Source organism: Castanea sativa, chromosome 11, assembly GCF_040712315.1.
Source record: "Castanea sativa cultivar Marrone di Chiusa Pesio chromosome 11, ASM4071231v1".
Taxonomy (NCBI): domain Eukaryota; kingdom Viridiplantae; phylum Streptophyta; class Magnoliopsida; order Fagales; family Fagaceae; genus Castanea; species Castanea sativa.
The window spans coordinates 26,024,582-26,046,232 of NC_134023.1; the positions used below are offsets into that span (position 1 = coordinate 26,024,582).

General features: G+C 35.9%; 1 protein-coding gene across 7 annotated transcripts; it reads left to right on the forward strand.

Annotated features, from left to right (window-relative positions):
• The first annotated feature begins 4,202 nt into the window (after nt 1–4,202).
• Nucleotides 4,203–20,919, forward strand: LOC142615040 (uncharacterized). Of its 7 annotated transcripts, none has more exons than XM_075787713.1 (15): nt 4,206–4,879; nt 5,953–6,037; nt 6,145–6,216; nt 7,535–7,583; nt 9,474–9,531; nt 10,216–10,282; nt 10,472–10,613; nt 11,922–11,988; nt 16,543–16,675; nt 16,929–17,141; nt 17,292–17,475; nt 17,930–18,023; nt 18,124–18,225; nt 18,446–18,814; nt 20,594–20,919. In XM_075787713.1, the coding sequence occupies exons 11-14, from the start codon at nt 17,351–17,353 to the stop codon at nt 18,653–18,655; spliced, it is 531 nt and encodes a 176-aa protein (XP_075643828.1). In that variant the 5' UTR covers nt 4,206–4,879; nt 5,953–6,037; nt 6,145–6,216; nt 7,535–7,583; nt 9,474–9,531; nt 10,216–10,282; nt 10,472–10,613; nt 11,922–11,988; nt 16,543–16,675; nt 16,929–17,141; nt 17,292–17,350; the 3' UTR covers nt 18,656–18,814; nt 20,594–20,919. The 7 variants fall into 7 exon arrangements, 6 of the variants coding, with proteins under 6 accessions (XP_075643828.1, XP_075643830.1, XP_075643829.1 ...); XM_075787715.1 differs by having other exon boundaries at nt 5,953–6,031; XM_075787718.1 differs by having other exon boundaries at nt 4,209–4,879; nt 17,292–17,395; nt 17,931–18,023.
• The last annotated feature ends 732 nt before the right edge of the window (nt 20,920–21,651 follow it).

Genomic DNA, 21,651 nt, shown 5'->3' on the forward strand with positions numbered 1-21,651 from the left:
AAATAGCACACAAAGGCTAACAATTCATTTAATTACCAAAAACTTATTTACAAAACGCTTACATTCTACTACTTATACTAGTTGTTTGGCATTGGCAGCTTCTAGATGGTTGACAAGTGTCTAAATCCAATTGGATAATATTTAAGAAATCAACTAACTAACTAACTAATTAGTTATAAGAGGATTAGGATATAGCTACTTGAAATTTCCCTGCATCACTCTCTCCTCCTCAAACTATTTCTTTCCTAAATAAATAGATCTGGTAGACTGTGGACTCCAAATCTTCTTCTCTCTTTTTTTTCCTGGGAAGACCTAGTGAGAGATTTGACCAATTTTTTGTGATTTTTTTGGGACCATTGAACCTATATCTGGTTTTAAAAACCAATAATTCGACCATGGTTCAATAGGTTCACTAGAAAAATAGAAACTCTAGTTTTGGTGGTTTAAAAAACCTAACTGATTACCAATTTCCACCATGATACAATCTTTAAAATCCTTGAATTTGAAGTGATATCTAAAATCAAAGAATTTCAAATTTATTGATTTAAAATTCAAAGCCAAGTTCAAATGTGTTAGAGATATATTAAACATATTAGTCCAATGTAATAGGCCTAAGCCCACTCCTACTTGTACTAGTAGTCTAGGGTTTAATCACCTATATATACTCATGTTAAGGTTTATTGTAACACATGTTATTGTACTACACTCTTATATAATAAAGATGTAGCCCTTAAGGGATTCCTCCATGGATGTAGGCCGACAAGGTTGAACCACATAACCTTCATGTTCTCGATGTTCCCATTCTATGCTTCCCCTTCCACATTCACTCTAGAATATACAACATGGTATAATACATCGTGTCGCTAATATATTTAACATGGTATCAGAGACAAACTTCGTTCTTAGCATTAAATAACTATCTCTACACAGCAAAGAAGTTTCCCACGTGCACAACACAGATCCACCATAAAACCACTACTTGCCCACAGATCTGGACTCCACGACATCACACAGCTCCCACAAAACCATTGTTGCTGTCTCGCTGCCAAGTCTTTGATCTCTCAAGCACGTCATGCCTCCCCTTTCAGATCTGTGCAAATCCAACACTTACCTAATGAAACCAACCACATAGGCGTGCTCTACAGCCTCCCGCAACGAAAACCCAGGAATTTGGTCTCCAATGGCAGTAGCACACGGCCCCACCGCAGTCAATGCTTCAATTCTTACCCCACGTGCCACCAAGGATTCCTAACCCACATATTGAATTTTGGACACACGCACTACCATGAAGGCCTTGTATCTGCCGTGCTATGAAACTCGAGAATCTGGAGCGCATACAACCCTACATGTGCTCTCTGTCAACGCTCGGCCTAGAACGGAAAAAACTGTCGTCAGGCCTTCGTTCGACCACCTGTCGTGGCAATGCTCCCCAGCGCAGGGGGCCCGTTGGAGGCCCTTCTAGAATGATTGGTGCGGTTTGCACAGAGCTTCGGGTGCTCTCTCTTTCTCTCTCGGTGAAGGGAAGGTATTTGTCTACCTTTGGAGGTGTGGCAGGAATCTTTGCCAAATTTTAGGTGATTACCAAAGGTAAATGAAGTCGCCACCAATCATTGGATTTTTCTAAGGTGTGATTGGTCACCTATTTCTAGTTGATTTTATTACTAATCTTAGGCTATGAAAAATATCATTTTTCCTAATCTAATATGGATGGTAAAAAATCTTGATTCTTGAGTCTAGAAGTTTGGTTACGTGTGGGGAAGGTGTTAAGCACCCCACAAAGCTTGTCCAAGGACAGTCCTTTATTTTGATAAAACCTTAATTTTCGAAGATTAGCAATAAAAAAACATAATTTTGGCATTAGCTTTTAGGGCTTTGCATGCATGGGGGCTTTGAGGTTTGGCTTTTAAATGGGTGTGGTCCCAATTTATGATTTCCTAAGGCATTTGGACAAAGTACTAGATTTCCACGACGAAAATCTGGCAACATGTCACCTTACTTTACGGTAGAAATTAGGCATCGCTTTGCCTTAGGTGACATGGACTGTGACAATCACACCAAAAAGGGTGAGCAGGTATATCTATACATACATCATGCACAATGCTAGCACACAAAGTAGGAAAGTAAATGCCTACATCCCTAGAGCATGGCCCAAAATATAGGTGTAAGAAAGTAAAACAAGGGTCGCCATACTCTAGAGATGAGGACGAATGGTACATGGCATGATATACCTAATACAACCTGTCTAAGAGAGAAATGAGGGAGGAAGGAAGGGGGTTTAACAGAGTACATAACCAAATAGGAGAGGCTAGACCCCTAAATCTATTGAACATAGTCGTTCGGCTCATATTTACATGCTTGCATCCTCGCCCTTTTGGCTTGTGCATGGGAGACTGTGCCCTAGCTCCGTATGTCCTCGCTCCATGTGTGTACATGCAAAGGCAAAAACAAGAAACCAGCAAACAAGCAATGAAAGGAAAAGATGCAAAGAGCATATGAAAGAGGCATAAAGTAGATAAGCATGATAGACATGGCAAGTAAAGAAACAAGAAAGCAAGCAAACAGGCAAGAAAGCAAACAAAAAGTGGTGTCCGTAAGGGAAAAATGTAGGTTTGGATCGAATGTCCATAACTTCATTGTGTTGAAGCATGGACGACACACTAGCAAGCAAGACTCATGCATGGACATATGAGCAAGTGTATAAAGATGCATAGAAAGCCAACGGGTGGCGCGAACAAATATGGGAAGCATAGCATCGTACAGAGCGGAAAGGGAAGGGTATGTACGAAGCAACCCGGTATCCGGAGATGCTTCCTAAATGGTCACATCCAAACAAGGCCTTATGGGCGTCGGATGTAACCAAACAAGATCAAGCCCTCGGAGGGCGTTAAGCATGGAAAAGCCTAGAACAAGAAATGCTAGCACAAGCGTAAAGTATAGAAGCAAGCAAGCATAGACATGCAAATAGGATGATCTAAACCCTTTGATGTGGGCCTTGGTGTATGGAAGATGACAAAGACTATAGGGTCTAGATCGTGTTTAACCATTAGGCCAAAACACAAGAAAATACGATAAAAAGAACAAAAGGACTACAATAGCACATGACATGACAAACAAGGTCTAGGCTTAAGCACACAAACATGGCGTGAAGCACGCAAGCACTTAGATGATGGCATAAAGTATGTAAAGAATATCAATCTAAGCATGTAAACACACACTACAAGAAAACTGGCCTATTGCGGCGGGTACTAAAAACGCCGCTATAAGTCGCCTATTGCGGCGCATTTTTGGCCCGCCGCAATATACCAGAACTATTGCGAACTATTGCGGCGAACTACAGCAGTGGGCCAATGACCCACCGTAATAAGGGACTATAGCGGCCTTCAACTTAGATATAGCGGCGGGCCAACAACCCGCCGCAATAGGCCTTAAATTCCCCAACCTAGACCTAAATTTTCCCTTGGGTTTTTCTTTTCCCTTTTCATTTAGCGCCTTATGGTTTTTACACACACACACACACACACTCTCTCTCTCTCTCTCTCTCTCTCTCTCTCTGAAGAAATCTCTTCTCTCATCTCTACCACTACCCACACCCACTAGCCACCATCACCCACCCACCTTCCACCACCGTAAACCCCAACCCAAAATCAACCCACCATTAGCCACCACCACTACAAAACAAGAACCAAATCACAAAACCCATCCATCACAAATCACCAATTAAAAAACAAAAACCCAGCCACGAAATCCCCAAATCACAAAACAACCACCCCTAAATCCAACCATCACAAAATTTCACCCACCACCAAATCCGATCCACCACCAAACTGTGACCCACGACCCAGACCCACCATGACCAAGTGACCCATAGGGACCGCCGAAGCACTGTGACTCGCACCTAAGGGAAATCGGTGAGAGAGAGAGAGGGACGAGCAAGAGAGGGCGTGTCTCGATCTGGCGGTTCGCCGCTTCGAGGGAATCGGCGGTGTTAAGAAATGAATCACTGACGGTGAATATTGGGGTTTAAGGTAAAGTAAGACTACATAAAGAGCTGTTCTTCACCTATGGTTTAGCCCTTTTCCTTTTTGTTTCATTTTTCATATAGAAAGCTTGGTTTGCTTATATTTCGTCCTTCCTAACCATGTGGGTTGTTGGGGGTATTTGGATGACATTTATCTATGGAACCGCTAATTTCACTAGGAAAAAATGTGTTTTTTTTTTTTTTAAAGTTAAATTAATTAAGCAATAGTGATAGAAGACCTTTAGGGTTGATTTGTGAAATGCAATAGATAATGAACTTATGTATCTGTCTTGATATTGAGAAATGGAAAATTTCTAGTTATCTACTAGAATATAAAAAATAAAAATAAAAAGTTTCTTATAAGTGGCACAGAAAGTGATTGTTGGAATGCTTCTAAGGGATTCATTTTTTCCAAAACTTGTGGCTTTGTGTTCTGCTCATCAGGGGGTGTGGGTTCTTGTTAGTGTGGTGTTGAAATTTTATTTTATTTTTTTTGGTTAGTAGAGGAAAAAGGCAACACCTATGTATTTAGGGTGGAAGGGTTTTTATAAAGAAATAAAAACCAAGCTATTCTCAGTATTTGCAAGTCTCTCGTCGCTGGTTTATATATGCCCATGGATTTATTAAATCGATTTGATGCTTGATCACACTGTTTTGTTTTTATTATTGAAATGTTGCGAAATTTTCTTGTATATATATATGAAGAATACATTGATGAAATTTGAATGGGATGCGATGGTGATATGAGTGTAGGTGGCTCGGCAGCTGATTCTAGCGGGGCATGATGTGCACGTGGTGACTGGTGCTCCTGATTTTGTTTTCACCTCTGAGATTCAGTCCCCTCGCCTCTTCATTCGCAAGGTCACTTAACCACTTTCTGTTTGTTTCCCTAGAAAATTCTCTATATGTATGAAGTTTCTGTTCTAGATTTCTTACTAGGCCTTAAACTGTGTAATGCCCGTGAAGTTTTAACGAAAAATGATTTTCTCTATTTTTTATTTTTGTGGTTTGATTATGAAATTTGATAATTATTCTGATTATGTTTGTATATGGAATTGCATCTTATATCATATAAGGAAAAAAAATGATTTAAAACCTGTTATAAATATATATCAGAACAATTACGTGTAAAAATTGTGAAGATTCAAATGCTTATGTGGTAGATTTTTTTGAGATCGACTAAAAGTCAAATGTCTTTGGTTTTATATTTATTGATTATGGATTATATATGAGAGGAGTGGCCACACTTTATAATAGTTACATGTTGGTGTTTGGAAATTTAGGTGCTGTTAGATTGTGGAGCAGTTTAGGCAGATGCTTAGCTTTGAGGATTGTCAGTTCCATCTTCTTCTTCTTCTTCTTCGATTATATGAATTTTCTTTTTACTTTTAACCGAAGCAGAAATGAAAAATTGCTGTTTGGTTGCTGAGAAAAAGAAAATTTGACATTGAATATATATATATATATATATTTTTATTTATTCTCTTAAAGTGGATATATAAGATTTTGATTGGTTATTGATTGAGAATGATGGAATAAGAAAGAAATGAAAAAAAAAAAAGTAATTTTATTTGGATATTGTATTCTGTAATTTATATAAACAACTATAAGTAATGGACGCATTGCTTCAAGACTTGAAATTTATATGTGTTTGTGATATTTTCTGGTGTTTCTAATGGAGATTGTTCACATGATGTTTTAGAAAATGTGTATTGGGCACTGGAATTTGAATAATGTGATCTGGCTAAGTACTTGTGCCCTTAATTGTTTACATTCTCTTAGTTTTTTGCTATCTGTTATAGTTGTTGTTATGTTTATTTTCAAATTGAAATCTAATATAATATTTCCAAGTGATAATTTTTGTTTGTGGTCTTTAAGCGTGCGCATCACATATGAATTTGTTGTGATTAAATGCAAGGTTGTTCTTGTTGCAGTTGTCCTCTGTTTGGAAAAACAAAAAAAGGGTAAAAGAGCAAAAATCGTGTCCAAATTCAACAGCTAGTCCGCGTTTTGGTATATGTATGAAGTTAGAATAATCTGTTATTAAGATTGGCCTCTAAAGTTACTATTGCTGCACTTATAAATTTGTGCCTAATTAATTTATGTTTTTTTTTTTTTAATTTTAGAAGAGAGAATTATTTCAAGATTTAGCTCCATTGTTGTGGAATTCTTTTCATACTATTGCTGCACTGTTACAGGTATGCTCTTTATAATTGTCAATTTATTTTTTTGATCTTTTTTGTCGTAATGCTGGAGCTTCCCCTTCTCTAATCACTATTCATGTACTGTAACTAATCGATATTGTATAGAACATATTAGCTTAGAGAGGTTGCAAATCTCTTTTGATCCCCTAATGATTGCTGCATAAAGACCTCTGCCTTCCAATTCTGCCAACCATGTGATTAGTTGACCAGTAAATAGGGTAATGGGCTTTCTAAGCCAAGAGCCCTAAAAATAAAAACGACAAAAAAGAAGCAAGACCAGGGCTTTTTAGAGCAGTGCCTCCTGCGATTTTATAGATACAAGAGCCTGCACTGCAAGGAACTTCCAATATATTTCCAATCAACATAGAGTGACCAACCCATATTTTACAGGTTCTATAGTCACTCCCTGAACAGTAAGACAAACTTTGTTACTTTCAATAAAGCAAGGATATTCCAAACTCTTAGTGAAGCAAGGGTGAACTTTAATCTTGCAGAAATGCACTATGTTTAAAAACGGTAGGGAAGGAAAATGTGGAACTTGTCCACTCAGAACATAGAATATCTTACAACCAGAAGGAAACATCTTTTTGCATAACAATAACATGAAGCCATTTCTTAATTACAGTGGATTGTGAAACACTCTCTTGCTGGCTATCACAAATGAAACCACCTAGTTGGTAACATACCTGATTACCTGTGGTAAATATCAACCTTGATCCTTGCACTAATCAATTTAATAGTCATTTGTATAATTCTCTCCTTGGCATTTTTTGCTATGTTACCTGCCTTTGTTAGCGTTGCTGTCTTCTATTATCTGACACTAGTTAGCGTTGCTATGTTATCTGCCTTTGTATTGGGCACTAATCAATTTAATAGTCATTAGGTTTGATGTTTTTAGAATATGATTCTTTTAGGCAGAAAACTTTGTCCATAGTTTAACTCTGCCAAGGACCTTAAATTTCCATAACAGATGGCGGCCAGAAAAACTCTGTTTCCTCCATAACTCTGGTATCGCTAATTTTGGCCAATGAGCTCTAGCTCAACTAACCCCTCCTCCCCCATGCAAGTGTTAGGTAGAGGGTGAGGTAGTTGGTTCAAGGCCCATTGTGTGTGTGTGTAACTTTTCTCTCTATTTATATATATTTTTTTTAAATCACTAACTTTGAACTTATAGTGGAAATATTTCAGGTTTTTCCTATTAGAATAGCTGATTGATGCCTGCAAGACCATGCTATGAATTTCTTTCTCATTTGCGTTTAATGGTACTGCCATTTTCATTTTATATTGACTGAAAAGTTTCGTGTCAATGCAGGTCACGCACAGCTGTTGCTCCATTGGAAAGGTTGAAGATATTGCTACAGGTTGGTTTGGATTCAATTAATATTTTTCCCTTCTCTCAATCACAATTGAATACTTCATACTTGTTAATATATGCAAAGACACACCAACTAATATATCAAAATTCATGACATGTTAATAACAGGTCCATTCGGGAGAGTATAAAAGCAAAACAAAACCAAAAAGAATATATTTAATATTTTTTTCGTTAGTTTAATACATTAATTTTTTCTTAAAAATATTTTTGCACAGTCTAACTTGAATCTTATGCACCTTTATTTTAATTATTTGAGAATTGTAAGTGTTTTTGTTGGAGTATGAATGATTATAGATATGTTTGTATGCTTTGTGATCAGAGATTTTTGGGGGTCTAAGGGTTTTATATGGCTAAGTGTATATATATTTGTATAATCACTTTGAATAGAACTCAAGCCTCAGAGATATTAGAATTGAACATAAACATTCTGAGAGGGAAGAAAGGCTGAGAGTAAAGTAACGGTCCCTAACAGCGTTTAGGGACCAAATTGAGATTAGGGACCAAGATGGTCATTTTTGAAAAGTTTACTGGAATTTACCCAAACTGAAAAGAAATGATATTCAAAATGTTTTAAATAATAGTTATGATAGTCAACAAAAGCCTTCGCTGAAAAACTCCAAAACTAGAGAATTCTGAGCAGTCCATGTGCACTAACCTTAGTCAAACCTTTTTTTTTTTTTTTTTTTTGAGGGTCTCAACCACAAAAAAAAAAAAAAAAAAAAAAAAAAAAAAAAAAAAAAGTTCCATGTTAACAAACCATTTGCACAAACAAGGATGTGCTGATAGTGTTTGATAGAATTGACCAGTAAGACAATTTTGTTTTCCCCTAAACTCAATAATGCTTGTACACTTGCATCAGTGTCCAATAAGCAAAATAGATGCATTGCTGAACTTATAGTGAAAAGGCATAGTATATCATAGTTGATATTTAAGATCACAATCCCATACCAAAAATCCAAAATACTAATTGCAAACCACAAACATCTTGCTAAGTTTACATAATCAACTCATTAATTTCATATTTTCGGACAACTGCTAAAAAAAATTCAAAGCAACCGAGGGCACCACCAAATTAGAACTGCAAAATGGATAAAACCCATGTGGAATAAACATAAATTAAAAGCAATCCACAGACCCAGAAGCAGAAAAGTGATAATGAAGCTGAAAGCGTAAATTAATATGGAAAAAAAAAAAAAAAAAAAAAAAAAAAAAAAAGAGAAGAAGAAGAAGCAGAAAAGGCACATACCCTTTTGAAGCTTGTCAATGTTTTGCCTTTTCTTCTTATTCTTCTTGTGTTTCAGCTGCAAGTCCATAACTTTCTTTTCTTTCCCTCTCTCTATCTATATACAAACAGTGGGCATCAAAATGGGGAGTAATATGTGAATTGGGTTAGCACAAGTGCAGCAACAAAAAGTCAATATATATTGGCATTTTAATTTAATTTAATTTATTTAGAATCAAACATCAAAATCTCAGAAATACTAAAATAACTTCAATTTAATTCTATCAAACACTATATAATTGATAGTGTTTGGAACTTTTTGGTGTTTTTGGGTGCTCCGCTCTATGTTTGAAATGTTAAATTGATTGAAATGTTATTAAGTTTAATTGATTGGAACTTTTTGGTGTTTTTTAACGAAGACATCAATTTTAAATTAATTTAGTCAAATCACAATACAAACAGATCTTACCATGCCTAGATTATACATAAGGGTAGGCCATGGATGTTTGGGTGCTCCGCTCTATATAATGATCTCAATGTTAACAAACCATCCACTATTTTCAATACCTCCTCATTGCAAAGCATCATTTCGTAAATAGCAGCTTAAATGGTAGCCTTTTAGTTGATATGTGCTATCATGTTCCATTTCTACAGTGCCTTTACCTTTCTTTCAACAAGTTAGCTGGACAGATTCCTTCCCATTTATACAAAGGCAAGATTGACTGATCTGTTTTCCCCCAAAAATTGTTTTGGCATTGTGTTGATTTCTCAAGTTCAAGTATTTATTCATATGTTTAGTGTTTTATTAAGTTAAGCCATGAAATCCAAGCTCTACTATTTGTTTCAGGGGCTACTTTTCTTATGTTATCTTGAATTATGAGTGATGGTTTCAGCTGTGTTTTCAATCCCTGATGCGGGAAATGTATGCTGTTTATTCAAGTCATTGTACAGCGAGCTAAATACTGCTGTTGGGCTAGAGTATAATGTTAATTGCCACTAAGGAATTGAATTAGTAGAACAACATCTGAGTTTTGAATTGGAGTTCTGATTTTGGTTTCTTTTACTCAGTTTTCTATGCAACCAAACGGGCAATTAGGGCCTTAGGAAAAAAAAATTAAAATTTTATATGCATGTTTTCTCTTGCCCCCCTCCCCATTTTTTTTTTTTAAAAAAAAGTCCTATTTTCTATATAGCAATAATTATATTAAATTTTATAAATTCATAACTCAAGTTTTATAAATTTTATAAATTCAAGTTTCCTAGTTTTTCTCTTTTCTATTTTTTTGGTTCTCTATTTTGAATAATTGGCTGTGACTATATATTTGATGATATCTCACTTCAGTGAGTTGGTTTTACTCATTTGGTTTTACTCTTAGCCTATTTTACATTCTTGCAGGTTCGACATCTTGACACATCTGAAAAGAGTGAGCTTCACAAGTTACAACAATTGAAAGATGAACAAGGTCAGGCTTATTCTCATTAGTAACTTGTCAGTTAGCATTTACATGCAATAGGCTGTTAGGCCCATCAATTGTTTAGTATTTATTTAGATAATTTTTTGTTATGCACGTATTTGTGCCTTTTGCTGCTAATTCAGCTAGATGAATCTAAAAGATTGCAAAACTTATGTGTCTTTCTCCTAATGTGTATAGGAGAATTGTCTAGCAATGATGAGAAAAAATATAAAGCACTGAAGCGGGCAACTGAAAGGGAGATTTCTCAAAGTTGAGGTCGTCATCTGTTGCACGTGTTGGTGCTGGAGATCCTCGATTGGCAAATCTTAGGTTCCATCAGGTTGAAATGCATCTAACATGTGGAAGTTTGTCCAGGATTCACTAGTTTAAATATTTATTAACTTACTTGAAATACTTATTGCACGCAAGGAATAAAATGATTTACAAATTGAAGAAAAGAAAACGCATTGCTTATAATGAGAAACAATAGCTAAGTTTGGCATGCATCCTCTTCTCATCTTCATCAACTACTGTAAAAATATCTAGCAGTGACCCTGATGTACTTGGAACAGGGTTCAGATGTTTGAGAGTGATTGGGAATTAAGACTGTTAGTTGAAGCAAGTGGAAGTAAAATTAAAATTAAAATTAATAAAAAAAAAAAGAAGAAGAAACAAGATGATATTTTGGGAGAAATCCAATTAGTAGAGGAAAAGAAAAGAATTGACTACTGTGGGTATATACTTTTAACATGATTTTTTTTGGGGGGGAACAATTTTGGAGGAATAGATGAAAGCCATGAGTAGAAAGAATAAAGAAACTTAACAACAGAAGCAAAGAGACTAATAAGAGAGTAAATTACTTGAACTAGGTTTGTTCATGGCATTGGTTGCACCTCATCACAACATTGAGTTTTTCTGGGCTGTTCTCAAGTCCAAATGAAGCCCTATTAGAAAGCCTATTTGAAGGTCAAGGTTCGATTGTTTATCCTTGAGCCTAGTGTTTAGGAGTTTATTCAAAAAAGAAAAATTTGTTTGAACTCAACTTATTTAAGAAACAAGCCTTACAATATGGCTTGATTTCGGTTTGTTTCCAAATAAACAAGCATTCTACCAAAGCCCAATCCAAGTTGTTGTTCATTTATAGCCAAATGTAACACTGCATATCATAAAGTGCTACAAGAAGTATGAAAACCATGCATGATCCTTTCTCAACATTTTCTAAATGGTGGAGAATTTTTGTTCACGGACAAAGCATGAGGGAGGTAACCATCCTCATCTATGCCCCAAAATTTAAATGTGGACAAGCAATATCAGAATTTTTGTTTGCAGATGGGTATGTATTTTTTGTGCCATCTGCAAACAAAACTTCATCAAAATGATTGTTTGACGTAAAATTACTAATTTTAAATGTTAAAATGAGATTGACTTATCTTGTTAATTTTCTGTAAACAAAATTCTCAAGAATAAACCAAACTTTTATGTTTTCATATTGCTAAGGATCTTGTGAAATTCCTAATATGCATTTTTTTATATATTATCTTTTGGATGCTATTAATGAGATTATTAGTATATTCCTAATATGCATTTGAAGTGAGTCTTGTTTGAAAATTAACTTAGATTTATATATATATTATTTTCTTGTTGGCAGATTGCAAAAAGAAGAGGCACTATAAGTTCGTGTGATCAAAGCAAGTGAAGTTGGTGAAAGACTTAAGGTACTCTCTCTCTCTCTCTCTCTCTCTCTCTCTGTGTGTGTGTGTGTTTGTGGTGGGTTGTTGAATTGGGGCAAGCAGGTGGCTTGCATGGAGTAATAAGGTGGTTTTAGTTGATATTGGGAGTGCTGACTGTTTTGTGTAATATTGGATGATTGTTGTTGAGTTGTTCTTATTTAATTAATTCATTTTAAGGGCTTCTCTCTATCTTTTTCACACATGTGGAACGCTAAAATGGAATTGCATATTTAAAGAGATGTCCATTCCTAAAGAATATTGCTAGTAATGATGTTATAGTTACCAAATGTATTGATAACTTCTCTATGCATTTAAATTCAGTGTTTGATTAGAAACATAGCTAAAAGTGAATGATTAAAGATGATTTGTTTCGCAAAATTAAGGTGAAATTCTGTAAATGGAATGTGTGTTAACTCCTGGTTTGTGTTTTCATGAAATCATATTATAGGTAACTACTGATAAACCACATTATAACAATGGATAAGAATTGGATGAAACTTACCAATAGAAGGTCGCGAGAATATTTAGATGGAGTCCAACAGTTTCTGAATTTTGCATCTAACCATGCAAACCCGGATGGAACGATTTCATGTCCGTGTAAAAAATGCGTGCATACAGATTCGTTGCCTGTAGATGTTGTACACATTCACTTAGTGCCAAATGGGATTTGTAGGGGTTATATCCCTTGGATTTTAATGGGGAATCATCGTCTGCAAAGACTTCTACTGAAACTCCTAATAGTCATGTCCAAGAAAACCCGATAGAGTATGCCGATCTTCGTGACATGTTGCATGACATGTTCCCCATACAAGATATGGCATCTGGGCCAACGGAAGAAGTCCCTAGTGTGCACCAACCCACAGAAGGTCCTGCAGAAGGTCCTAATGAAGATGCACTTCAGTTTATGAAATTGCTTGAAGATGCTAATCAACCTTGTTATGAAGGTTGTAAGCATTTTAGCAAATTGTCAGCCATTGTGCATTTGTACCACATGAAGTGTCTTAATGATTGGACCAACAAATCATTTACCATGTTGTTGCAATTTTTGCTTGACTTTCTTCCTTCAAATGCTAAGTTGCCAAAAGATTGTTATGAGGCTAAGAAGATTATTAAGGATCTGGGCTTGAGCTATGAGAAGATTCATGCTTGTCCTAAAGATTGTATTTTATATTGGAAGGACAATGCGAACCTTGAAGCTTGTCCAAACTGTAACATTTCAAGATGGGAAAGTAATGAGTCTAAAGGTCAACAAAGTACTAATGCTTCCTCCAAGAGAAGAAAAAAAAAGCTGCAAAGATCCTACAGTGGTTCCCCTTAAAGCCAAGATTGAAGCGACTATTTATGTCTCCTGAAACAGCCAATCATATGAAGTGGCATGCCAATGGTCGTGTAAATGACGGATTAATGAGGCATCCTACTAATTTTGAAGCTTGGAAATCATTTGACTCTAAGTACATAGAGTTCTCATCCAAGTCTCGTAATGTAAGGCTTGGATTAGCAGCTGATGGATTCAATCCATATGGAAATATGAGTACTACTCATAGTACATGGCCTATCATTTTGATCCCATACAATCTCCCTCCATGGATGTGCATGAAAAGGTCTTATTTCATGTTATCCTTATTGATTCCCGATCCAACCTCACCCGAGAACGATATAGATGTGTACTTACAACCCCTAGTATAAGAACTGAAGGAGTTATGGGATGTTGGAGTAGAAACGTTTGATGTGTCTTCCAAAAAATCATTCCAAATTCATGCTGTATTATTGTGGACCATATATGATTTTCCTGCATATGGTGATATCTCGGGTTGGAGTACCAAAGGGAGACTTGCATGTCCCTCTTGTAACTATGATAGTCAGTCTCGTTGGTTAAGATATGGAAGGAAATTTAGTTACATTGGACACAGGCGATTCTTGGATAGAGATCATAAATTTCATAAGCAAAAAAAATCATTTAATGGACATAATGATATGAGACCAGCTCCTATTACAGTACTCGGAGGGGAAATCATGTTACAAACGGATGCTGTAGCCGAACATGTGTTTGGGAAGAAAAAAGTTAATTTGACCAATAAAAGAAAAAGAGGGGAGGAGGCCTTAACTGTGTGGAAGAAGAGAAGTATATTTTTCACCTTACCTTATTGGGAGGACCATGTGTTGCATCACAATCTTGACGTGATGCACATTGAAAAGAATGTAGTGGATAATATAATTGGCACATTGTTGAATTTGGATGGCAAGACAAAGGATAACTTGAAGGCACGCCAAGACTTAAAGGATATGGGTATAAGAAGTGGACTTCACTTGGAAAAGGTTGGGAATGATCAGACACGTATGCCACATGCTTGCTACCATATGAATGCTAGTGAAAAGGATGGTTTTTTGCAAGTTTTGAAAGATGTAAGAGTGCCAGATGGATATTCCTCAAACATCTCACGCTGCGTTAAACTGAAAGAATGCAAGATTAGTGGGATGAAGAGCCATGATAATCACATCTTAATGCAGTAGCTTTTTCCAATAGCAATACGTGGATCTTTGCCCCCTGAAGTGAGTAGGAGTTTAATTGACTTATCTTGTTTCTTTAGGGAGATATGTTCCAAAGTACTAAATGTGGAGGAACTTGAGGCTCTTGAGAAGAGAATTGCAGTGACATTATGTGAGTTGGAAAGGATATTCCCTCCCTCTTTCTTTGCAGTGATGGTACATCTAGTCATGCATTTGGCTAGCGAAGCCAAAGTTACTGGCCCAGTTCATTACCATTGGATGTATCCCATAGAGAGGTAACACATATATTAACTTAATCTATTTGGTTTTGTTTAACTTACCAATTTCCCACTATTGATCTTGGGTTTTCCAATAGGTACTTGTCAAGACTTAAATCTTACGTGCATAATAAAACTTATCCAGAAGGCTCCATTGCAGAAGGGTATATAGCAGAGGAATGCTTAACATTCTGCTCACGCTATTTTAAATCTGTTGAAACTGCATTCAATCGGCCTGTAAGGAATGTTGAGGAATCCATGGGTGCAGTGGTGAGCATTACACTAGATTCAAATTCATGGATCCAAGCACATCGTTATGTGCTATTCAATTGTGAAGAAATCACTTCATTTCGTGAGTAAGTGATATGTCCTTACGTATCCTTTAACGGCATTCCAATACAATACTCTAGATTAACACTAACACGTTTGTCTACACAGTGTACACATAGCGGAGATCAAGGCCGGTTTTCCTTTTCATGTGACTGATGATGTTATTCAAAAGCAGCACATAGAGAAATTCTGCCCTTAGTTTAGGGAATATGTAAGTAAAGCACATATATATATATATATATATATATATATATTGTTATATTTTTTGTTGTAACACTTTAAATATCATACTTATAATAAAAGTCTTCCTCAATAATAAGTGATGTCAATGGATGCCTCTAAGAGAAAGGAACTCTCTGATAAAGTTAGATGGTTTGCTCGATATCCAGATAATGAAGTAAAACGGTTCAAACGTTATGTCATAAATGGTTTGAAGTTTCGCACTAAAGATTTTGAGACAACTAGGAAAACTCAAAATAGTGGAGTTTGTGTTGTTACGGAAGGTGGTGCTACTTATTATGGTGTACTAATCGATATTATTGAGTTGAACTACTCTGACAAGTATCGATATGTATTATTTAAATGTCAATGGGCTGACGTTATTAGTGGGAGAGGATGCAAAAAAGATGACTTTGGCTTTCCTCTTGTGAATTTTTCAAGATTGATACACAAGGGCAATCGATTGATTGACGAACCTTATGTATTAGCATCTCAAGATTTGCAGTGTTTTACGTGGAGGATGTGAGACATAAAGACTGGATGGTGGTGGTCCAAACAAAACCTAGGGAGGTGTTTGATGTTGGTATTAAAGCTATAAATGATGATGAAGAAGTGGATACATATATGGAGAATGTCCCTTATAATGTAACTACTGATGATGCATGTGATGATGCAAATGACAACCATGCTTGGGCTCGAGTTGATGAAGAAGGAACCATTTATGATACACCGTTGATTAGTGAGGATGAATTGCTTAAAGAAGACTTTATCGATGATGAAGAGCTTAGTGATGATATTTATGAGTCCAATGATGATGGGTCCAATGATGATGGGTCTAATGATGATGAGTTCAGTGGTGATGACTCTAGTTAATACTATTGGGTATGAGTCTATGAAACCTTATCTTATTTTGGGTATTTTGATGGTGTAATTGTTTGCTTTAGTTTCCCTTCTATGTTCTCTAATGTGATTGTTAGAAGCTGAAATTTGTGGTCTTGTGTTAGCAATTTGAAAGGTTCAAGATATTATGGTCAATTGGATGCCTATTAATGTCTTCTAACATGTATACTATACTATATGCTGCTGAAATAATAGTGATATTTGGGGTTCTCATTGAAAATATTGTATTTGTGTTTTTTAAGGGTAGTCTTATATAGATTTGCTCTATGAGAAGTTTTACTTGTACTATTAGTTGTCATTGTGCTTATATACTTGTTTATTTCAGACTTTGACACTTGAAATGGGAAGGCGAAAGACAAATCTACACACGCATTCTAAGTGTTTAACATTGGAAAGAGCTTCTTCACAAGATGTGGATGAAGTGAGGGACCAAGAAACACACAAAGCTTCTACACAAGGTATGAGCTTTTTACTCAATATTTTACCATTCATACACAAGGTATGGGCATGTAAGTTGTGAACCCTTATATTAAATTTTATGAAACAAATGGGCTTTTGCATGGTTCAATTTTTTAATTGAACCAAAGTTTTTAATTAGTCATAAGCAAAGTAATGACCACTTGTTTAATAGAATATTTAGACTCATCCTATTAGATGGTTTTCATGCTTTGTTGTTTGACATTGGTTGATATTGTCTCCTTCAAAATTTAGATTCACTCGCGGGTCAAGCAAGTACTTGGATGTTTGGGATCTTCCTGATGACGAAGAAATTGAGTTGTCACTAAATAGTTTGCATCAGCCGCTTGATGATGGGGCGAGGACTTTCACTAGTTTCTTGGGTACAATTGCGCGGAAACCACACATGTGCCCGATTAGATATCTTAATTGGAAGAACTTAAAGAAGAGTGTTGGCGTGTTTTAGAGGTATTAAAGAAGTTATAATACTTGTAATTATGATATTTTGTACTAAGTTTTTTATAATTAATTTAGCATGAACACATTTGTAATTTGATAACTCAACTATTTGATTGTAGCGTAAATACAGTATCCCTGTTAATCCTATTGCATATGCAGCTCTGAAGGCATTTACCTTGCAAAAAATTGGGAAAGCTTGGAGGGATCATAAGTCTAGGATGAAGAAACGACATTATATACCTCATTCAAGAAACAAAACACGGGTAAAGAACTACCCACCCAAGGGATGCATACCACAAGATTGGGATATACTTGTCGATCATTGGTATACTGATGATGCAGTGGATGTTTGTTTTATCTCTCTTTTCCATCATGGATCATACCAAAAGGAGAATGATTATTGAGAAATTAAAAGTATACATATTGGATTGCTTTCAGATAGGATTTGGTAGTTTTATGTGGGTTTGTTATGAAACTGGTATATATGAGAAGTTATGTTTCATATTTCATATTTGTTTAATTTGGTAGAAGTCTTGGAAGTGGTAAATGCTAGTTTGTCTCAAGGTTCAAAAACAAAGGCAACTGTGTGGTGTTTAATATTTTGATGTCCATTATATTGCTGCAAGTGAAGCTTTTATTATCAAATTGTTACTCTTTATCATCATGTAGTTCCTCTCATTCTTTTACTTTTGTTTCTAATAGATACCAAATGATATTTCATAGGTTTGACTTTAGCTAAAGGTGGCTTTAGATCCTTAAAGTATATTGTATATAAACATGTAATTTTGTTGAATGTAGATAGAGTCAGAGAAGAATAAGGACCATCGTTCTAAACAGGATGAGTTACATACTGCTGGCTCTTGTAGCTATGTTGTGCATGCTGCAAAAAAGGTAATAAGTATTATAACGCTTTTTAAATGGTTTGGACTTCTCCTAAAGTTTATGTGGAACTTTGTATCATCATTACATAAATATGTTGTTTATAATGTAGGCAAAAACGGATGGACAACCTGTAGAGCGTGCAATATTATATCAAGTACTACATACTCGTAAAGATGGAACTGCAGTTAACCCTGTAGTGAAAGCAAAAATGGTGAGTAATTTCTCCATTGTAGATGGGGGTAACGAAATAGGAATTCAAGAAACAATATTGTATATAGAAACAATACTACCACTTGTGTAACTTTTTTGAAATCCCATGTCCCATCCTATATATATATATATATATATATATATATATATATATAGGATGGGGTTATTTTAACAATATGATTTCTAACTTTTTTTTTGTTTTGTTCAAACCCACATATCAGGACAAAATGAAGGAATTGTTGGAGATGTCTTCGAATCAATTGCAATCATCTGACACGAGTGGTAGTATTGCATGGTCACCAGATGATGTGTTTGCCAAAGTGATGGGTAAGGAGTGTAAAGGTCGTATTCGTGGGGTGGGATTTGGTCCAAGCCCAAGTGGTCGAAGTAGCAAGAGCGTTCTCACAGACATTGAAATACACTCAAGTTAAGCAAGGGACAATGAAGTTGCACAACTGAAGGCTTCCTTGACTACTATGGAGGAGAAACTAGCAGGTTTTGATGAAATGAAGCAAAGACTTAGTCAATTCGAAGAAATGGAGCAAAGAATGGCTCGCATGCTTCAACAAACTCCTTCTCAATGCAATCAGGTATATTAACAAAGACTTAATAGTATAACAAATGTTGTGACTGTGTGGATACATAATATGTTTCTCCTCATAATATATAACAAATGGGTCAGCGTCATCACGAAAATCAGTGCAATTTTAATGTATCTCTCATATGGAGTTCATGGATTTACAATATAAGTTGTGGTGATGACTTTAATTAGTTTTGTTGGCTCTGGGGTTCAAAATGATAGCTTAGTGGCTATGGCATCCTTTGTGGTGTCCCAAGTTTGTCGTTCTAACCCCACCTCCCTCTCCCCCTCACTCACTATCTACCTATCAAAAAAATTATATTTATTGGCTCTGTTGTGCTTGTTGGAGTTGGATTTAAAACTTCAAATGCTAGAAGATAGAGCTTAATGGGTTGGGATTCTATATGCTTGATCTGAAATCTTGTTTCTTCTTTTCTAGAATTTTTTGAGCATTGTATTGTGCTCTTAATATTGGGGAGAACTTCTATACACACTCAGTCTACTTAAGAACTCTCATTGTTTAATAAAGTTCTTATTATTTTTCAAGAAGAAATATGTGTTGAAAATAGAGCCGTAGAGGAACTTTGATAGGGTATCCAAGTACTTCCTTCTTGTTTCTCAATTTTATTTTGCTGAAAGATTGTCTTTCTGCCTCATGCTATCATTCTGTTGTCTTGCAGGCAGCAGCATCAGAATATGTTCCTTTATTCTTTCTCCCAGTCTACCTAATTTCTTACAAATGGATCTTGGTTGTCTGCCATGTTTTTTTCTGTGTTAGTTTAAAAGTTCTAGTATATCAATTTTCTTTCCCCACTGCTCTTCGCATTTGATGCAATAGTGATTTACATGGTTTAGTTCAAAGCTCCCCTTCCCCCTCCCCTTAGAGCCAACAGTCAACAAAAAAAAAAGTTATACTGATCCAAGAAGCTTTTTTGTCATTCTGTTGTTTGGAGATTCATGAACATGGTCTGTGTATTCTGGAAGAATTTCAGTCCTAGAATTGAGGGTAAAAACTATGAGCTTAAGATAGCAGGAGTTATCACTAGCTGATTTATTTAAAGAATGATCAAGTAAACATTTTTAATGGAAAGGAAGGCAGATGAAGCTGTCAACTCTCCAACTGCAATGTTGTTTTAAGTTATCAGTACTTCTTATTCTATGCTGAAACAATTTTTTTTTTTGTCGCATCTTATAAGTAGTTCAATGATTCAAGTCGAGGGAACAAATAAAGGTAGATGAGCATGTAATAACATTAGCAGAATTAGTAAAAAGGACTTGTCAATCAAATTGGTGACGGAGTGATTCTAGATAGGATAAAATGGCAAATAGGATTACATGTGGCTGACCTTGATTACCTGGTTGAGGATCCATAGTTGATTCCAGAGTTTTGGGCCTAAGGTGTAGTTGTTGTTGTAGCGTGAAACATTTTGTATGTAATAATGATATCATATGCCTTTAAAGTAATCATGGCATTGATGGCTAATTGCTAGCAGACACGTGGATATGATTTTAAATCCCATGCTATGTCATGGCATTCTAGGAACTCTCTTGATTCAGTAGCTTTACTTTGCTTATAATACTATTAAGTCTTTGTGAGTTGGTTGCAGGTAGAAACATATTATGGATCCACACAGTCACAACATTTTTTTTTCTCAATGTCATATCATATATATACACAAGTTTAGGATGTAATAGAGAGATGTAATAGACATTTTTTGCCTTGGTAATATTTTCTTGTCATTTTATTCCATTTATACGTACTAATTGAGTAACCATACTTTGTATGTAGGATATTCCTTTGGCCGAACATTCTCCAAGTCTACCAAAATCGTCAGCCGCATCCTATCAACCAAGCAGCTTATAAGTTTTATCTTGGTGTTCGAGGACTTTTTTGTGAACAAAGAACTATGGAAGAATGAGGCAGCATTTTTTGCAAGTGTTGAAGGATATTTTTTTAAACACTTTGGAACTTTGATTATTGTATTAGCTTAATTTGAACGGTTGTTTTACTCAAAAGACCACATCTTTTTTTGTTAATTTTATGATGGTGGTTATAGACAATGTTATGTATTTGAGAATATATTTCTATGCAAATATTACGTTAGTTTGGAGACATTTGTGGTGTTGTTAATTAATTATATTTGTGGTATTGTATTAGTAGAGCTAAAACTACTATAGGTTCTTTGTAACAGGTCTGAACAATATATTTGATGCAAAACAAGTTCTTTGTAACAGGTTGTCCCTTATATTTGATGTAAACAGTAGTTTCAAAGCCCACTGGGGAAAAAAAAAAAAAAAAAAAAGAACCTATTGCAGCGGTCAAAAAGCACCGCAATAAGTTCACATTTTATATATTAAATAAAACCCTATAGCGGCGCTTATAGCCCGCCGCTATAGGTTCAAACATATAGCGGCGGTCAAAAAGTGCCGCAATAGGTTCACATTTTATCTATTAAATGAAACCCTATAGCGGCGCTTATAGCCCGCCGCTATAGGTTCAAACATATAACGGCGGTTTCACCCGCCGTTAAAAGTGCAATTACAAGGTTTTACTTGCAAGCTTATAGCAGCGCTTTTCGCTCGCCGCTAAAGGTAAACACAATAGCAGCGGGCACGACCCACCGCTAAAAGTCATCTGAAACGAATTCAAACGTTGTATAGCGGAGGTTTTATGCCCACCGCAATAGACTAAAACCGCCGCTAAAAAGCGTATCTACAGCGGCGGGTTTTTGTACCGTCGCAATAGAGATACAGCGTCGCAACAAGCCTGGCGGGTAGAACCGCCGCAATATCCCCCGCCGCAATAGGTGAAATGTACCTATAGCGGCAGTTTTTGGGGCTTTAGCG